This window comes from Protopterus annectens, chromosome 13.part0 (genome assembly GCF_019279795.1).
Source record: "Protopterus annectens isolate FY-2018-M chromosome 13.part0, PAN1.0, whole genome shotgun sequence".
Lineage (NCBI taxonomy): Eukaryota > Metazoa > Chordata > Ceratodontiformes > Protopteridae > Protopterus > Protopterus annectens.
The window spans coordinates 780,321,528-780,337,053 of record NC_056747.1 but is presented as its reverse complement, the minus strand read 5'-3'; the positions used below and the strand labels follow the sequence as shown (position 1 = coordinate 780,337,053).

The 15,526-nt window shown below is 40.5% G+C and overlaps 1 protein-coding gene across 2 annotated transcripts in view; it reads right to left on the bottom strand.

Annotated features, from left to right (window-relative positions):
- Positions 1 to 5,251, bottom strand: part of LOC122787658 (retinoic acid receptor alpha) — an 882,458-nt gene extending 877,207 nt beyond the window's left edge. Inside the window, exon 1 of one of the 2 annotated variants that reach the window (XM_044054488.1) lies at positions 3,839 to 5,251. In XM_044054488.1, the coding sequence (XP_043910423.1) occupies positions 3,839 to 4,001 (163 nt within the window). In that variant the 5' untranslated portion in view covers positions 4,002 to 5,251. The remainder of the gene's footprint in view (positions 1 to 3,838) is intronic. The other variant, XM_044054487.1, reaches the window with a different exon arrangement.
- Positions 5,252 to 15,526: the final 10,275 nt, after the last annotated feature.

Below are 15,526 nucleotides of genomic sequence, written 5' to 3'. Positions count from 1 at the left end.
ATTTTACTTTTATCAAAGAAACTGAAAAAAAGAACCTTTCATTTTCATAATCACCTGATGCTGCTTGCTTTACTCTATGCTTCATGACAGGTTACAAGGAACAGCAAGGGAAAATCCAATTCATACTTTTAAAGCTAAGATTCCAAGTAATTAAAATATATACTGCACCATCTATTAAAAGATAACACATGGCTAACCGGCACCTACTAAAACAACACGGCATTAAACTGTTAAAAATATGTCAGTTAAAATACAACTACTCTATCCCTGCCCCAAAGCTGAGGTTACAGGTTATGAAGACAAAATTTCAGAATGTTCTCTCTCTACTTATCTTTAAAGGTCATACTATTGTCTGTTTACAAATTATGTGGACAATAAATTTCGTCTCACTATCCATGCAGTTCCCTAGCGGCACTCTACCAACTTTTCCCCTCACACATACATACCTAGGTGATATAAAACTGGTATAAAGGATGGCAGAAAATAAAAGTTGAACAATTACAAAAATAGCTGAGGGGATGGAGAACAAAAATGAATCATTTCCAAGTCATAAGATGTACTTAATTACAGCTGCCACACATAGTGTGTGCTTGTGTTACTTACGAGGAAGTAGGTAGGAGAGATCGACACAGACTGAAAGCTATTACTATAAAAATGCTATAGTAGCAGAGTATTTTAATCATAATTACTAACACTTTAACTGGCTAGTTATTCATCGTTACAATGCAGACCCAAACACTACATACGTTACGTTAAAGATTCTAGCCAAACTGCAGTTAATCAGCCTGCCTTCTTACACAAGGGTGGCAAATATCATGCTTTAAGAAAAGAATCACATGTTCACAGGTTTCAGGACAAGGCATTTCCCACGGTATGTACAAATGTCATAACAAACAGCAACCCTTGTAGAGAGCAGGAAATGCTCAAGAACAAAAACAAAACTGCAACCACAATTATAATACGTACAACCACATTATGCTTTTTTTCATTGGTAAAGTGCAAAGTGAGGGAAGTTGAACAAGTTTCATAAACAAAAATAGTACTTTTTTTTTTTTTTACTTTTGTGCAAAAACGCCTTAAAAGATTTTTTTTTGGGGGGGGGGGGGTTATAAGAATTGTCATGCTAAGGAACCAGCTAGCTGCTTTTGTCTTGGGTTCAGCCGTTGTACTACAGCAAAGACTTAAAATAGGGGTTGCTGATATTTTCATATCCAAATTAAACAAAGGACGAATGCCACCAATGCCTCCTTTTAATGTATTTGCTATAATAACTTTTGATTATATTTATTCAGGTGTATTAACACTTGTATTTCATAAAAAAACTGTGCAACTTTTTCTTCACTGTGGTATTTGGTCACATTTTGCTCAAAGTGAAGGGAATCTGAAGCCCCCTCCTGAGTTCAAATCCTGAAGGCAAAAATAAACACTGACATGATACTACCTTAGCACGTCTCTGAGATAAGTAGTACAAAACACATGCAGTACCAGTGGAATCCTGGGGGGAAGGGTGATAAAAATAACACCACTTTACCTCATCCCCATCACAAGTAACGAATGTTGATGAATAGTGATTTTTCTGTATAAGCTATACTGTTTATTTTTTCTGCTTTTCATGTTTTATGGTAGATTTGCAAAGTGCAGTTTACTACCAATTTACCAAAAGCTTCAAGGTGTTTAAAATATATAGCAACTCATGGACAATGTAACAGCAGCAAACACGCCAATCCAAGACACTGTATAAATTAATCTGTCATATATGATTTGTACATGCTTTCTATGTCTTTGTACTATGTATCTATGCTCAGTAACAACTTCTTTTGAGGGGTAAGGAATGCTTTATCTGACATTTTCCCTAACGTGCATTAAACTTCTAGAAACCAACACATTTGCAAAGTAATTTAGATGTAAAACAGTAAGTTTTTTTGAACACATTCAACATATTCAGAGTTACATTTCCGCCATTCACTTACTATACCAGTCTTCCAAAATAATTTTTACTATAATACTTGCTAATATTTCTACAAATTATGGAATATGTTATGGAACATTAGTATAACTTTCTGTGAAGGCAAACTAAACTTATGGGAGAAGTTTCCCTTGGTACACTATTTTCCTATAAAAATATAAGAATGTATGCAGCCTTGAAAACCTTTTCTTGAATTTTAGATATGCTACTTCTGATTTTGTTGACATTATCCTGGATTGGCAGAGGAAGGCATATTTCTGCTGCCAGTGTTTACAGCCTCTGATAAAGGTTCTACCAGCCTGTTTCTACTCTGTGGTTCAGACCGCAACTCTACAGTCAGCAGAAAACGAAAGAACGTTTCAGGTGCTTTTAATAAATATATTTAGCAAGCAGTTAAAGAATTTGACAAAAAAAGACTATGGTGTTCTTACAAAAGAACACATTAACATTCTAGAAATGAAGGCTACTAATGTACAATTTCAGTTTCTAATAACATTTAGTACATGCAGTGCAAAACATGGCACAAAAAAGAAGAAACTGCAACTGAGGAACAGACTTCTTTACCAAGTTAAAAAAAATGAGAAGCTAGAACCTAAAATGTGGAAATAAAAGCAACAAATGGCACTTTTTTCTGCCATCGAAACACACAAATAATATTATGAAAATCACTAAAATGTACAAGCTGTTTTTAAACATTGCATGGCTTGTGGCAAGAGGGAAAATAAGATTATAAGATTCTGGAAAGCCAGAGGAAGTCAAGAAGCCCTTGGCCAATTTAGTCAGAACACTTAGCTTCCATTTACAATGTTTGCTGACCTGGAAACCACACTATGGACAGTAAATGGTATGGGCCTAAAGGAGATACTGAACGTGTGTGTGTGTGTAACACTGTAGCCAGGTAATAGACAATCCATTAATTTAAAATCAAAATGCAGCACCCCCCCCCCAACCAAACAAATACTACAGAAACTACCAGTATACCTAACACAGGACACAACATAAATCTGCAGGTGGAAATTGTTCTGAATATAACCATGATACTAAAGCTTGAAACACAACTGAGTGCACTACCAAATTAATGCTTCATTTACAGTTCCTCCTCAACAATACAGTATCACAAGCTGCCACACATGGGCAAATGCTTCTTGAAACAGTAATCCTAAAAACTCAAGCCAGTGGTTGTTCCCAAAGTTCCTATCTATAACAAAGGAGTGATCCATTCAAACTATGACAACACTTATTGCTATTACATTACTCGTACTGTGCATACAATAGCCAAAGTCAGCAACATTCCACTAATATTGCATTTTAGTCATTTTCCAGCTTAAGCACTCAAAGGTGCTGCAGACATTTTCACTGCACAATAGCTACCAGCTAATATCTTGCAGCTGAAGTGCAGTAATGTTGTTTACTAATTTGCTTCCAAACAATTGTTTTTAGCAAACACAAATCATAAAAACAGTATTTACTGTGCCACTGTTGCAAGGAATACTGTGCACTCAGCCCATTAAAGGATCAGATAAGCTGTCAACCAGAGAAAAGACAAACCAATAAAGAGCTCCCCAAGCAGTTCAAGGATTTTACATAGAAAACGTAATTAAAACTAAATTATTAAAGCTATCCAAGGCAAGGCTGTTTAAACTAATGTGGGAGAGAGCAAGAATAATATCGAACTACACAAAGTTTGTGTCGGATACTGAGAACCAAACATCGAACTACTCAAAAGTTTGTGTCGGATACTGAGAACCAAAAGATGCAAGTAATCATGACTTCATTCAAATGTTTTACATTAACAACACATTAAAAACTAGCAGTACTGATAAAAGAAAATAGCATTATGTTTACAGCTGTAAAGATATGAGTGGTACCTACAGTGGCTGGAGCTGTTCCAATGCTGGTTCCTGATAGGAGTTCCATATGGACTATGATGACCTTTGTCCTGTATTAGACAGGTTCTGTTTTGATTATAAAAATCCATCATCAGGAAGGGGTTAGGGCTGGGATTCAACCCCACTACATCCACACTTTCATACATTTCACAGATGGCTCAGTAGAACTTACTCTTAAAGAGCTGGGGAAAAAAACGTTCAAACAGGGAACTTGCCCCAACCTTTAGGGGGGGGGGGAAATCAGGCAGCGCTTAACTGAACTTCCTGTATTCCCTTTTTCAGGCAGACTGTAAGAACATGCTCCCTTCCATCCGCATAGCTTGCCACCAAAGTAAAGGTTTCAGAAGAAAACAGCAAATGACAGCCATACAGAAATAAATACACGGCCAACAGATTCTATGCCAAAGTCAGTTATGCTGCACTTAACCGACAGAGTTTCATTTTCTCCATAATTAAGCCACATAAGTCCTTCAAAGCAAAAAGAAATTTTACCAACATTTTATACACTCCCAAAATGAAAACTATTAGTTTGTATGGGTGTCAGTGTTGACACTCGTCTCCCCCAAAACTTTATTCACCTCCTGTGTTACTCTTCCTTTACCAGAAACTGTCAGAGAAGAATTTCCTCTACACGTTTGTGCCAGAGACCGTCAACAGGCAAAGGAAATGCCTTATTAAAACTGACTCCTGATAACAAAATCAGCATATTATTGCAAGTGACTTGTTCTTATCACTATGGAATCTGCACTCTCCAACAGAAATCCGTAGAACAGGCATTAATTTCTCTGTGGACAAAACAAACAGCAGCAAAACGGCCCTCCTGGTCCTAGGCATTGACTTTGACTTGTAAAGCATTAATTCACAAAAGGTAGTTTGGTCTCTTCCTTAGACAGATGCTGCTTCTCGCTGATCTTCCCACAGCTTTCCAGGAATACTGCATAAAGTGCTTGCTGGTAGTTGAGCAAATGATCAGCGCTGGAATTTGCAGAAAGGCTTTTAACTTTGGCTCAGGCATTCAACACTAAATTACAAACACTCCATGCCTGCTAAAGAAAGCTTTGCCGAAGATCAGCGTTCTTCCTTGCTGCTTCTGTGCTGTTTGCTCTTTTCCTTCTTGTCCCCTGCCTTCTGTGCCTCCTCCTGATCTGCAGGCTGATGGATTAAAGCAGCTGAAAACCTTGGTGATATCAAACCCTCCCCTGCCTTAACCCTTCCAAAGCTAAAGCTGGCAGACAACCAGAGAAGCACTGATCCCTCCTCCTTCTTTCCCCGCCCTCAAAGCACACAGGAAGGCTTGTCACACGAAATAAAAGTAAAAGCAATCAATCAATGCACAGAACCCAAACCACTTCCTGTCCCTGCATTGTTAGAAAATCAGAGACATGTTTTTTTTTAGTTTCACTTGCTCTGGCTAGCCATACCTTCTTGAGCTGAGCTTCAGGAGTTAATTCTTTATCCATTGCAGCCCTGCTCTCCCTTAGAATGCTTGTGATGGCTGATTCCAGTCATTTGCTATCTCTGAAAGTATTTTTTGCTCTAGTTTCTGCCTCATTTGACTAATATTATGCAGCTGAACTTTTGCTGAACCCTCCTGTAGGTTGCTTCACCTCCGAATGACCCATTCAGTCCTTCTCCCTGTCAGTGACATCACACACATTGTCTCCTCCTCCTTGTCTTCCACTGGGCTTTTCTCGCCTTATCCTCAGCTCCAGGATTGTCAGACACTGAATTTAAATGAAAACAAGTTCAGAGATACCAACTCACCCTTACTGAAAGGGGAGTTCCACTAGAAAGGAGATTAGAAAATGGCTTGCTATATACTATCATTCCAGCAAATAACAGATGCCTCACCTAGGACTGTGTATGTATGCATTTCATCAGTGACTAAGGCATACTGTATGTTTACTCTGACCCACTTGTATTTGAAGGACTATAAGATGCAGATAACTATCAATCATCCTTGGCAAAACACACAGATAAAAGGAAAACTACAGCTGTGCAATTCCTGACTTGCTCATTGTGGTCTCAGTGTTTATCAGAAAATGCTGATTACTAAACCTTGATAGCAACTTACTGATAACTGCACTTTAAGTAACACAGTGTAGTTTCTATGCAAGCAGTTTCTGAAGATGAGTTGAGATTTAGTTGTCCTGTTACAAAAGAGAAAAAGGTGAAAGCAACCAGTTACTCCACCTAAATTTGCAGAATGCAGATATATATTAAAACACAGTTAGTAACAGGAAAATATCCTTTGGTGTTGTAACAGAGAGTGGCAGCACCAGCTAAGAATTAATTATTTTTTTATGCTTATTTTGAATAATCACAATAGCCATAAAACACCCAGATATATGGCAATATAATCACAGCACAACAGCAACTATAAGATGAAAAAAAAAAACAGGTATCTTCTTGAAAATCTTAGTAAACAGGCAGGCTTTTCAGCTTCGCCTTCCATTTCTTTTCTTAGTTCTAGAGCTATTAATTGTAACAATTACATGCACCCATAAAGGAAAAAAATACAGGTTTGAGCTGTGCAGTGCACATTTTGGAGTTGTAGTATGTATTGTTGCATTCTGTGACAGTGCCCGAATATCCCATAAAGCATGTGCTCTTCAGAGTACTGTTAACAGCCAGTAAAGTAGAAAGCAGAATGTTTTTTTTTTATGTTGAACAAGAGAAGCTGGAACTTCAGTTCTGAACTCCCCTCCCCCCAAAACACATGCATACGCACACACACATGTTACTGCTATGCACTAACTGATGACGTTTTCACTTTTTTCTTTTCTTTTTCTATTTTTGTTTTATGGTAGTTAGCTATGCACCATTCTTAGTCCTCCTGTAGCTATTCTAGGAATGTAAACATGCAGACCTCTGAAATATAGTCATTTATTACCAATATGATCTAAAATAAAACTCACAATTTGGTACAAACTCAGCTCTGCATTTCTTACACCAAGAAACTGTAGGAAAATACAAGACCCTAGAATGCAAAAGTTGCAAATTAAAGGTTTGGTTCAAGCCCTGAATATGCATCAGATGGCCTGCATTTGATTTGTGGCACCGGAAGCAGGAAAAGCCATAGAGAGAAGGAGAGAGTGAGCAGGCAACTCCAGCTTGGCCATCCTGAGGAGAGGGAGGCAGTTTTGTGTGCTGTAATGCCAACCACTAGAGGAGTGAAGGGGTGCAGCATGCAGCTTTACAGACTCGAGTGATGTTGCAATGCATGTAGCAAGGAAAACTAGCATGTGTGTATGATACACACGTGTATCTTCCAAGACAGTAGTTATAGTGTGCATGATACACGTGTATCTTCCTAGATAGAAGTTATAGCAGGTATCACAACTGTACAAACACATACAGAGGTTAGGCAGGAGAGGTTAGGGACTGCCCGATGCAGACAGCGACCTAGTCCTGAGGGAAATGAATGGGCTGTTGAGCTCTTGTCCCAAAAGTGAATGGATGTGCCTCAAATATGCTGAATTCATCTGGGAACAAACGGGCCTGGATCTTTCCCTTGGGAGGAATAGATTAATCTAAAGGGACTACGAAGGGAAAGGCTTGAAGACAGTCTACAGTGAGGCAACATATAAAATATACATACATATGCATATATATGCATATATATGTCTACAGTGAGGCAACATATAAAACATACATACATATACACACACACATATATATATATATATATATATATATATATATATATATATATATATATATATATATATATATAGGTTCATAGGTTCATACTAGGCTATCTGCCCTAGGGCATTTATAAGCCTAGCCAGAGTATGTTTGGCTTTCCCCACCCATTTTAAATTAATTTTGCTATGCCCTTTTTCGAGGTTAGTATACTGTGCCTCTGTCTAACAGTGACACAGAAGTGATACCCGGGGTAAATCTACGATCTCCCATCCACTCATCAAGATTCCTCTTGAAGAGAGTCAATGAGGGACACTGCCTAACCTGGACTGGGATTTTATTCCAGAGTGAAGGGAGCCCCTGGGTTATGAATCTGTCCCTCCAGCATGTTCTATTTATTTCAGTGCTGAGGTTCAAGTCTCTCGAGCGTGTAGCTCGATGGGATTTGGATTTTTTGAAGTGCAGCATGTCCCTTAATTCCGGGTTGGACATGGCTTTATACGTCAGGCACAGGTTGCCTCTGAGCAGGCGGTATGCCACTGAGTAGAGCTGGAGTTTCTTTAACCGGGCAGCATATGGCATCTGTCTGAGCCCTTTGATCCTCTTGGTGAGGTACTTTTGGGGTCTTTCCAGTTGCTGCAGGTGTTCGGTAAGGTACATCCCAAAAGGGGCATTGTACTCGATTATGGGCCTGATGAGGGATGAGTAAAGAGGCACGATGACCTCCCCTAATCTAGATGTGAATCCCTACATGATTAGGTGGGCTATATAAAATGTTTTTCTAACCACTTTGGCCACGTGGTTGTCAAATGAAAGATTGCTATCAACTTGGGTCCCCAGGTCCCTAATTACTTCTTCTCTACTTAATGGATTACCACCTATGTGGTAATTTGTGGGCACTTTGTTTTTGCCAAAGGGGATGACTATACACTTTTTGGCGTTTAGCTTGAGGCCATGGCTCTGGCACCAGTTGTCTGTTTCTATGAGGCCCTTTTGGAGGATGCTTGTGTTGGCGGGAGAGTCGATTATGGCACCCAGTTTGCAGTCATCTGCGAACTTGGTCAGCCACAGTCCTTCTGTGTTGGCCTGTACCTCCGAGAAATATATACTGAACAAGAGAGGTCTCAGGAATGAGCCTTGTGGGATGCCACTTGTAACTGGTTTGAAGTCTGACATGGCTCCAGCAATTCTAACCATGTGGGTTCTGTCCTTGAGCCAGTTTGCAACCCATCTAGTGACATAGGGGTTTATATTTAAGCTGGTGAGCTTATCTATAATGCCCAAGTGGGGTATTGTATCGAAGGTTTTTGTGAGGTCCAGGTAGGCTGTGTGGGCCACCTTCCCTTCGTCAATGGCCTTGGTGACTGTTTCAAAGAAGTTGACCAGGTTTAAGAGGCAGGATCTGCCCTTAACAAAGCCGAACTGGGTAGGATCCAGTGTCTGCAGGTCCCCAATATCTTTATTTATGAGAAAACATGGTAATGCTAGCTCCTAAAGGTCCACTCCAAACAAATAAATAAATAAAATAAATAAAATTCATTTTATATATCGTGGTGGTCTGCTTCCAGTGTATCCTGCATCTTTACTTATGAGGTCCATGATGATCCTTTCCATAGCTTTGCAGACCAAGCTAGTCAGGCTTATGGGGCGATAGTTTCCAGGGTCCATTGAGGCACCACCTTTGTGGAGAGGGACCACTGTTGCTGTACGCCACTCTTTGGGTACATATCCTGTAGTAAGGCTGAGACTGAACAGTAGTTTTATGTTTGGGTTTAGCTCTTCTTGGAGTTCATGTAGGACGCAGCCCGGGACACCGTCTGGTCCCATTGATGCTGTGTTTTTTGCTTTGGAGAGGGCGGCTCTTACCTGAGCATCTGAGATGTCAGGGGGGCAGCATTCTGCTGGGATAGATATTTGCCTTTTTGGTGGGGAGGGGGTGGAAGAAGTTTGCGCTGAACCTGTCAGCTAGGATGTTGGCAATGTCTGTGGGTTCGGTGTATTTTTTGTCATTTTGGACTAATTCTGAGCATATCTGGGAATTCCCACCCAGGTTCCTAACATAACTAAAGAAAGCCTTGTGATTATCCTTAGTGTCCTGTGCAATTTTTCTCTCGAAGCTAGCCTTAGACGATTTTATGAGTGCCCTTAATTTTTTGCTAATACTGATCAGAGATGCCTTCCCTTTTTGGGATTTTGCTCTATCATGTAGTAGCTTCCTCCTTCTATTGTATAGTTTGTTTATGGCTGGGGTCCACCAGACAGGACGTCTGCCTTTGGAGGATTGGGTCTTGGTTTTAATTGGGATTGCATGATCCATGCATTCCTGAAGGTGTTCATAGAATGCATTTATAAAGGATTCTGCGGTCTGGACCGTATTTTCCACAGGCCCGGGGGCTTTGAAGGATTCCACCTCGGTTTTGAGGAGTGTGAAATTTACTTTAGAGAAGTTTTTCACTGTGGTTTTCTGGGCAGGGGGTGGGGTCGGGATGTGAATATCCAGTGAGATCAGTTTATGGTCTGATCTTACCAGTGAGGGATACACTTCTGGTCTGGAGCATAGAGTCCCCATGTTGGTGATGATCAGGTCCAGTATGTTTTCCCCTCTTGTGGGAGTGGTAACAAGTTGTTCCATAGCATTTGAGTTTATGAATTCTAGGAACCTTTGGGCTAGGGTGTTGGAGTTAGGGTAATGCTCCCAGTCTATGTTTGGGTAGTTGAAGTCGCCCAATATAATGGTGTTTGGAGAGACCTTCATATTTTCCAGTGTTCTCAGGAAAGCCGAGTGGGGTTCCTGGGTTTGGGTGGGTGGTCTGTAGCAGACTATAAACTGGAAGGCAGTTTTACCCACTGTTAGTTGCACATGGATAGTCTCTGATGCTTCGTGCTTTGCCACCAACCTGGAGGTGTGGGTATCTTTGATGAATATCGATACTCCCCCTCCTTTTGTGGTTCGATCCAAGTTTTGGGGCCGAAAAGCATGGTATGAGGTATAACCTGGTAGTGCTGGGGTGCTCTCGGGAGCCCTGAACCAGGTTTCTGTTACTGCACAGATATCGATGTTCTCCATGCTAAGGAGAGTTTCAAGTGCGTGCATCTTGAGGTTTAGACTTCTGGCGTTGAGTAGCATTACTCTTAGTTTCTTATCCCTTGTGATACCTATGGAGGTGGGTTTGTCTTTTGAGCCTTGCCTAAAAAAGGCACTATGGGGGTAGTAAGAGCCTTTGCCAATATCCAAAAGCTCAGGGGTGACAGGTGCAAGCCGTCCCTAGCGAAGCATCATGGCTTGTCGAGCATATCATCCCAGGCTGACAGGCATTGGATCCCCTTTGAATGACAACAGTACTTAAGCCAATTGTTGAAATTGATCATCTTGTCTTCATATTGTGGCATCATTCTTGGTGAGGGTAAGATGCTACTCAAGGTCAGGGTCATACCGGCCTGGGCTACATGCTCAGAGAGCTCCTCTTTGTCTCTTTTCATGTAGTCCAGGGAGGTACATCTTAGGTCATTCACACCAGCATGGACAATGACTGAGTCATATTTGTACTTGCGTTGGAGTGACCTGAGTGCTTGTGTTATGTGGCGGATCCTAGCGCCCGACAGGCTGCTCACCGTGACCTTCTCCTTGTTCAGCCTGGTGAGCGGGACGTCAGTGTGCCTGACGATAGAGTCACCTATTACAAGTGTATCAGGTGTGTTGTTTAGCCTTAAGGGCTGTGACTGATCGCCACACTGGCTTTGTGAGATATGTGTTGCACGTGTTTTGTTTTGGGGTAGCGGTTGCTTGGGTGTCTGCTTTGGAGGTCTCTGCTGCTTAGGCAGATCTTTATTTAGAGCCTCCGAGTATGTTTTTGTGTGATTATGTGTTTGGTTTGCTGTCGTGGTAGGTCTATGTGAGACTGGAATTGTAGTGAGTGTGGTTTCCTTCTCCTCCTGACTGGTTATGCCAGTACTGAGTTGAGAGAACTTAGCCTCCAGTTTGGCTATATGGTTGCATCTCTCACATGTGTTGGAATTTGTTGGGAGGAGGAGAGGGTTGTCTGTGTACATGAGGCAGTTGTAACATTGCCTCAAGATTCCCAGGTTCACCAGCTGGACCGGAGAAGAGATTGACAACTGACCTTTGGACATGCTAGAATAATATTGGGAATTCCTTTATAATTGAAAACAAGGGCCAATGGGGAGTGAGGGTGAAAACGTCATCATATATACCTGAGATGGTCGACAAGCCATTTGATCGACACTCATTTGGTTGACGGTTCATTTGGTCGACAGGCGGATTTGCCCCCCTCCCCAATGTTGTGCGACCCTGGAGTTGATATATATAGTTAGGGGGTGTGTGGGGGGCAAAGCCCCCCACATAAAACTGCTTGTCGACCAAATGAACTGTCGACCAATTGAGTGTCGATCAAATGGCTTGTCGACCATCTCAGGTAGACCCATATATATATATATATATATATATATATATATATATATATATATATATATATATATATATACACATATATACATACATACATATACATACACACACACACACACACACACACACACACACACACACACACACACACACACGCACGCACGCACACATACATACATACATACATATGCATACGCGCGGGCCGCCCACACACACACACACACACACACACACACACACACTGGCATCATTTTACAATACCTACCCCCATCACTTTTGGAATGGACTGCTTATGCTTTCACATGGAAATTCCCATTCAGTCAGACTGGCAATCTCATTTATTTATTTATTGACAGAATACAATATTTACTATTGCTTTCTGTAACTTTTCAGTTAAATCTGTTTGAAAGGCCCTATCTGGGTAGTTCTTAAGTGGAAAGGTGGCACTTCCCCTAGAAATGGAATTAGCAGAAAACAGTCTACAGATGTGTGCTGATATAATGTGTAGCATGAACGTCTAAGTTGCGCTGTCTATTACAGGTGGGTATGGGTAAATATACTAAAATAGTGACCCCATATGATTTGTCTGAGATTTATTTTATTTATTAATTGACATCTGTTTACCAGTAAGTCCACTGGGCCACTCTAGCCCATTTTCAGTGGAGGTCTGGGGAGAAATGCTCCAATGTAGAAAGTAATACATAGAGTTACAAAAACTTTACAAAGTTACATAGAAAAAATATGAGTCTATAAACATAAAAGAAGACATAGTAATAGTACAGAGGTACAATAACAGCTTAAAGATAGTACAGTGCATAATACCGTGGTTTATGAATTAAACAGTTATGTGCAGAAGGAAAAAGGTATAAGATCAGAGGCATTATTTAGATCAAGCAATAGAGAAATAAGAATGTAAGCTAATGAGAAAGGCACATAGGTATGAGATAATAATGGTATGGTATAAGGAAATAAATGAAGGAGAAAACAAAAGGGGGGGTATGAAGCAGAGAAGTCAACGTTTAAGGACAATACAAAGAAGGGAGAGAAGGCAGATTAGTAAATTAGAAGTAAAGTGGAAATGGAGAGGGGAAGATGGGGAAAGGGAGTAAGGATGTAATTGAAAATCAAGAGGGGAGTTTGACAGACGTTTGTTAAGAATTTACGATAAAAAGGAGTTATGAGGAAAAGCTGGATATAGACAAGTTTAGGCTTTAAAATATAAGATATGCTTGGCTCCATCGCAACATGGTCATCAAGCCACCCCAAAAGTCCCGTCTTCTCCCCTGCAAGTCCCTTCTTGGAAGACCCCAGTGTTTCTGTGACTAACAGGGTCTCCCCAATGGGAGAACTTGTGGTCTAAGGCAAGCTGTACTGAGTCAGTTTCCCCAATAGATAAGCTGTGACATGTGGCTGCCAGAAAGGCAGTCAACAATCCATGTGAAAGATTTTTTTTTCACAAAAATATTTATTTTTCCACATAATATAATAAAACACACAAGTTGTTTATAGAAATACAGCAGGCCCATCCTACTCTGCTCCTCCAACCCCCCCCCCCCCCAGCCCTACAGCACAAGGAGTCTGACCTCTGCATACCTCTGAACTGTCCATATTTTGGCAGAACGTCCAGATTTTTCCTCATATTTTTGGTCTATTCCTCATGAAATATGTGGTTTTCTGACAAATCAGTGGGGTAATCTGAGGACTGAAGTTACTAAATAATGACAAACATATGAGTTTCAGACTTCAACCCCTTCAGAAAAAAGTATGTTAACACAAACCCTGTTACTCTAGCAACTTTTTAAGTTTATAACAGCAATATTTAAAAGCTGTCCCTTTTCAGGGGCTTTTGCCCCCCCCCCCCTCAGTTTGTCAGGCTTTGACCAGATTTCTTGGACTGGGAAGAAATAACTCTTTTCAGGGGAATACCTCCTCATCCTCCAAACCAGAGTTTTTTTCATTAGGTTCTTCAGAACTTGCTCTCTGTAGCAGTCATAGAAATTGGTGCCTTTAGATGAAAAGGGCAAAGGCTTCTATTCCAGGATTACTTATGTATTTACATTTATTAAATGGGTAGTATCCAACTGGGCTATGTAGCCTGTTTGCAGTGGAGACCAGTGTAGAAAAGCTCCAACAAGTAATACATAGAAAAAAATCATAAGTGAACAAGATACAGCAAAGGTAATACAATAATTATTGGATTAGATAAACATCACAGTGGGATTCAAAATTATGTAATTAAATAATATATATATCGCGAATGAAAAAGCATAAAAGATTTGCAAGAACAAACGCTGGAAAAAAATAAAAAGTTTTTTTTTTTACAGGAGGAGTAGAGAAGAGAGTAAATACATAGGAGAGCAGAATAATAAAGGCTAGAGAGTATATACTCTGTTACAGTTAGAGTAAAGTAACAGCAGATAGTTCCTGATTCCACAAAAGAGCTTTCATGGAGACCAGTTATAGATATTTCCTTCCTCAATCTGTATTTGAAAGTGACAACATTCAAAATGTTGACGATTTAGAGTCTATTACCTCTCATCCCTACTTGAGTTTCATGGTAGTGTTAGAGTTAAAGGATGCTTATTATTACATTCCCATACCACAAGCTCCAATTAATTTTTCAGATTCTCTGTGTCTGAGTCACATTATAATTTCTCTACATTACACTTTGGATTATCTACACCTCCCAGAGTGTTTACAGAGTGTCTAGCTCCAGTGATAGCACATTGCAGCCTGCATGGCTTTCACATATTTCCTTATTTAGAGGACTTACCTATCTTTGCAGAGTCCTTAACATGAGTTTTGTCTATTCATACCAGTCTGGGTTCCGGACGTTGTTGTTGTTTGTCTTTCGGCTTTTTCCTGGTAAGGGGTCGCTACAGCAGAACTCTGGTCCGTTAATGATTGGCAGTAGATTTTTACGAAATGCCGAGGTGCCAGCTTGATGCCCAACCTTCAACGAATGCATGCCCATTTACGCACCCATGTCTTTCGAACGCTACCCAACCGCGGGGAGGACATGCAGACTCCACACAGAAGACACTCCCAAGCCAAGCCAAGAATCAAACAGGAGAACCTCTTGCTGTGAGGTAACAACGCTACCGCCATACCACCGTGACTTCAGTCTGGGTTCCAGATAAATATACAAAAATCTTCACTGACTCCATCACACACAATTGTGTTTTTGTGCTGCCTCCTAGATACCTCTCAGCAAAAGGATTTTCTTAAACAGGAAATGGTAGACTTTTATTTGGAAATTTTCCTGGGCTTTTTTAATCAGTCTCAATATCTCAGGATCCTGGGGTTCACAGTTTCTATGACTATCATGGTTCCTCTCACCAGGTTACATATGAGAAAAATTCAATGGGTTGCAAAAAAAAAATGGACAAAACATCTTCATCCTCTGGAATTTCAAATTCCAATTTTAGGCTTCGTCAAAAATGAACTACATAGATGGAGACAGCAAATGGCCTTAAGTCCAGGTCTCCCATTTTCTCCACAGATCCCATATACAGCACTCCTTAACCCTCCAAGCACCTTACGTTCTATCAGAGCAAAACATAGTGGCAGGACCAGGAGAGACCCTCATGAATTAAAACT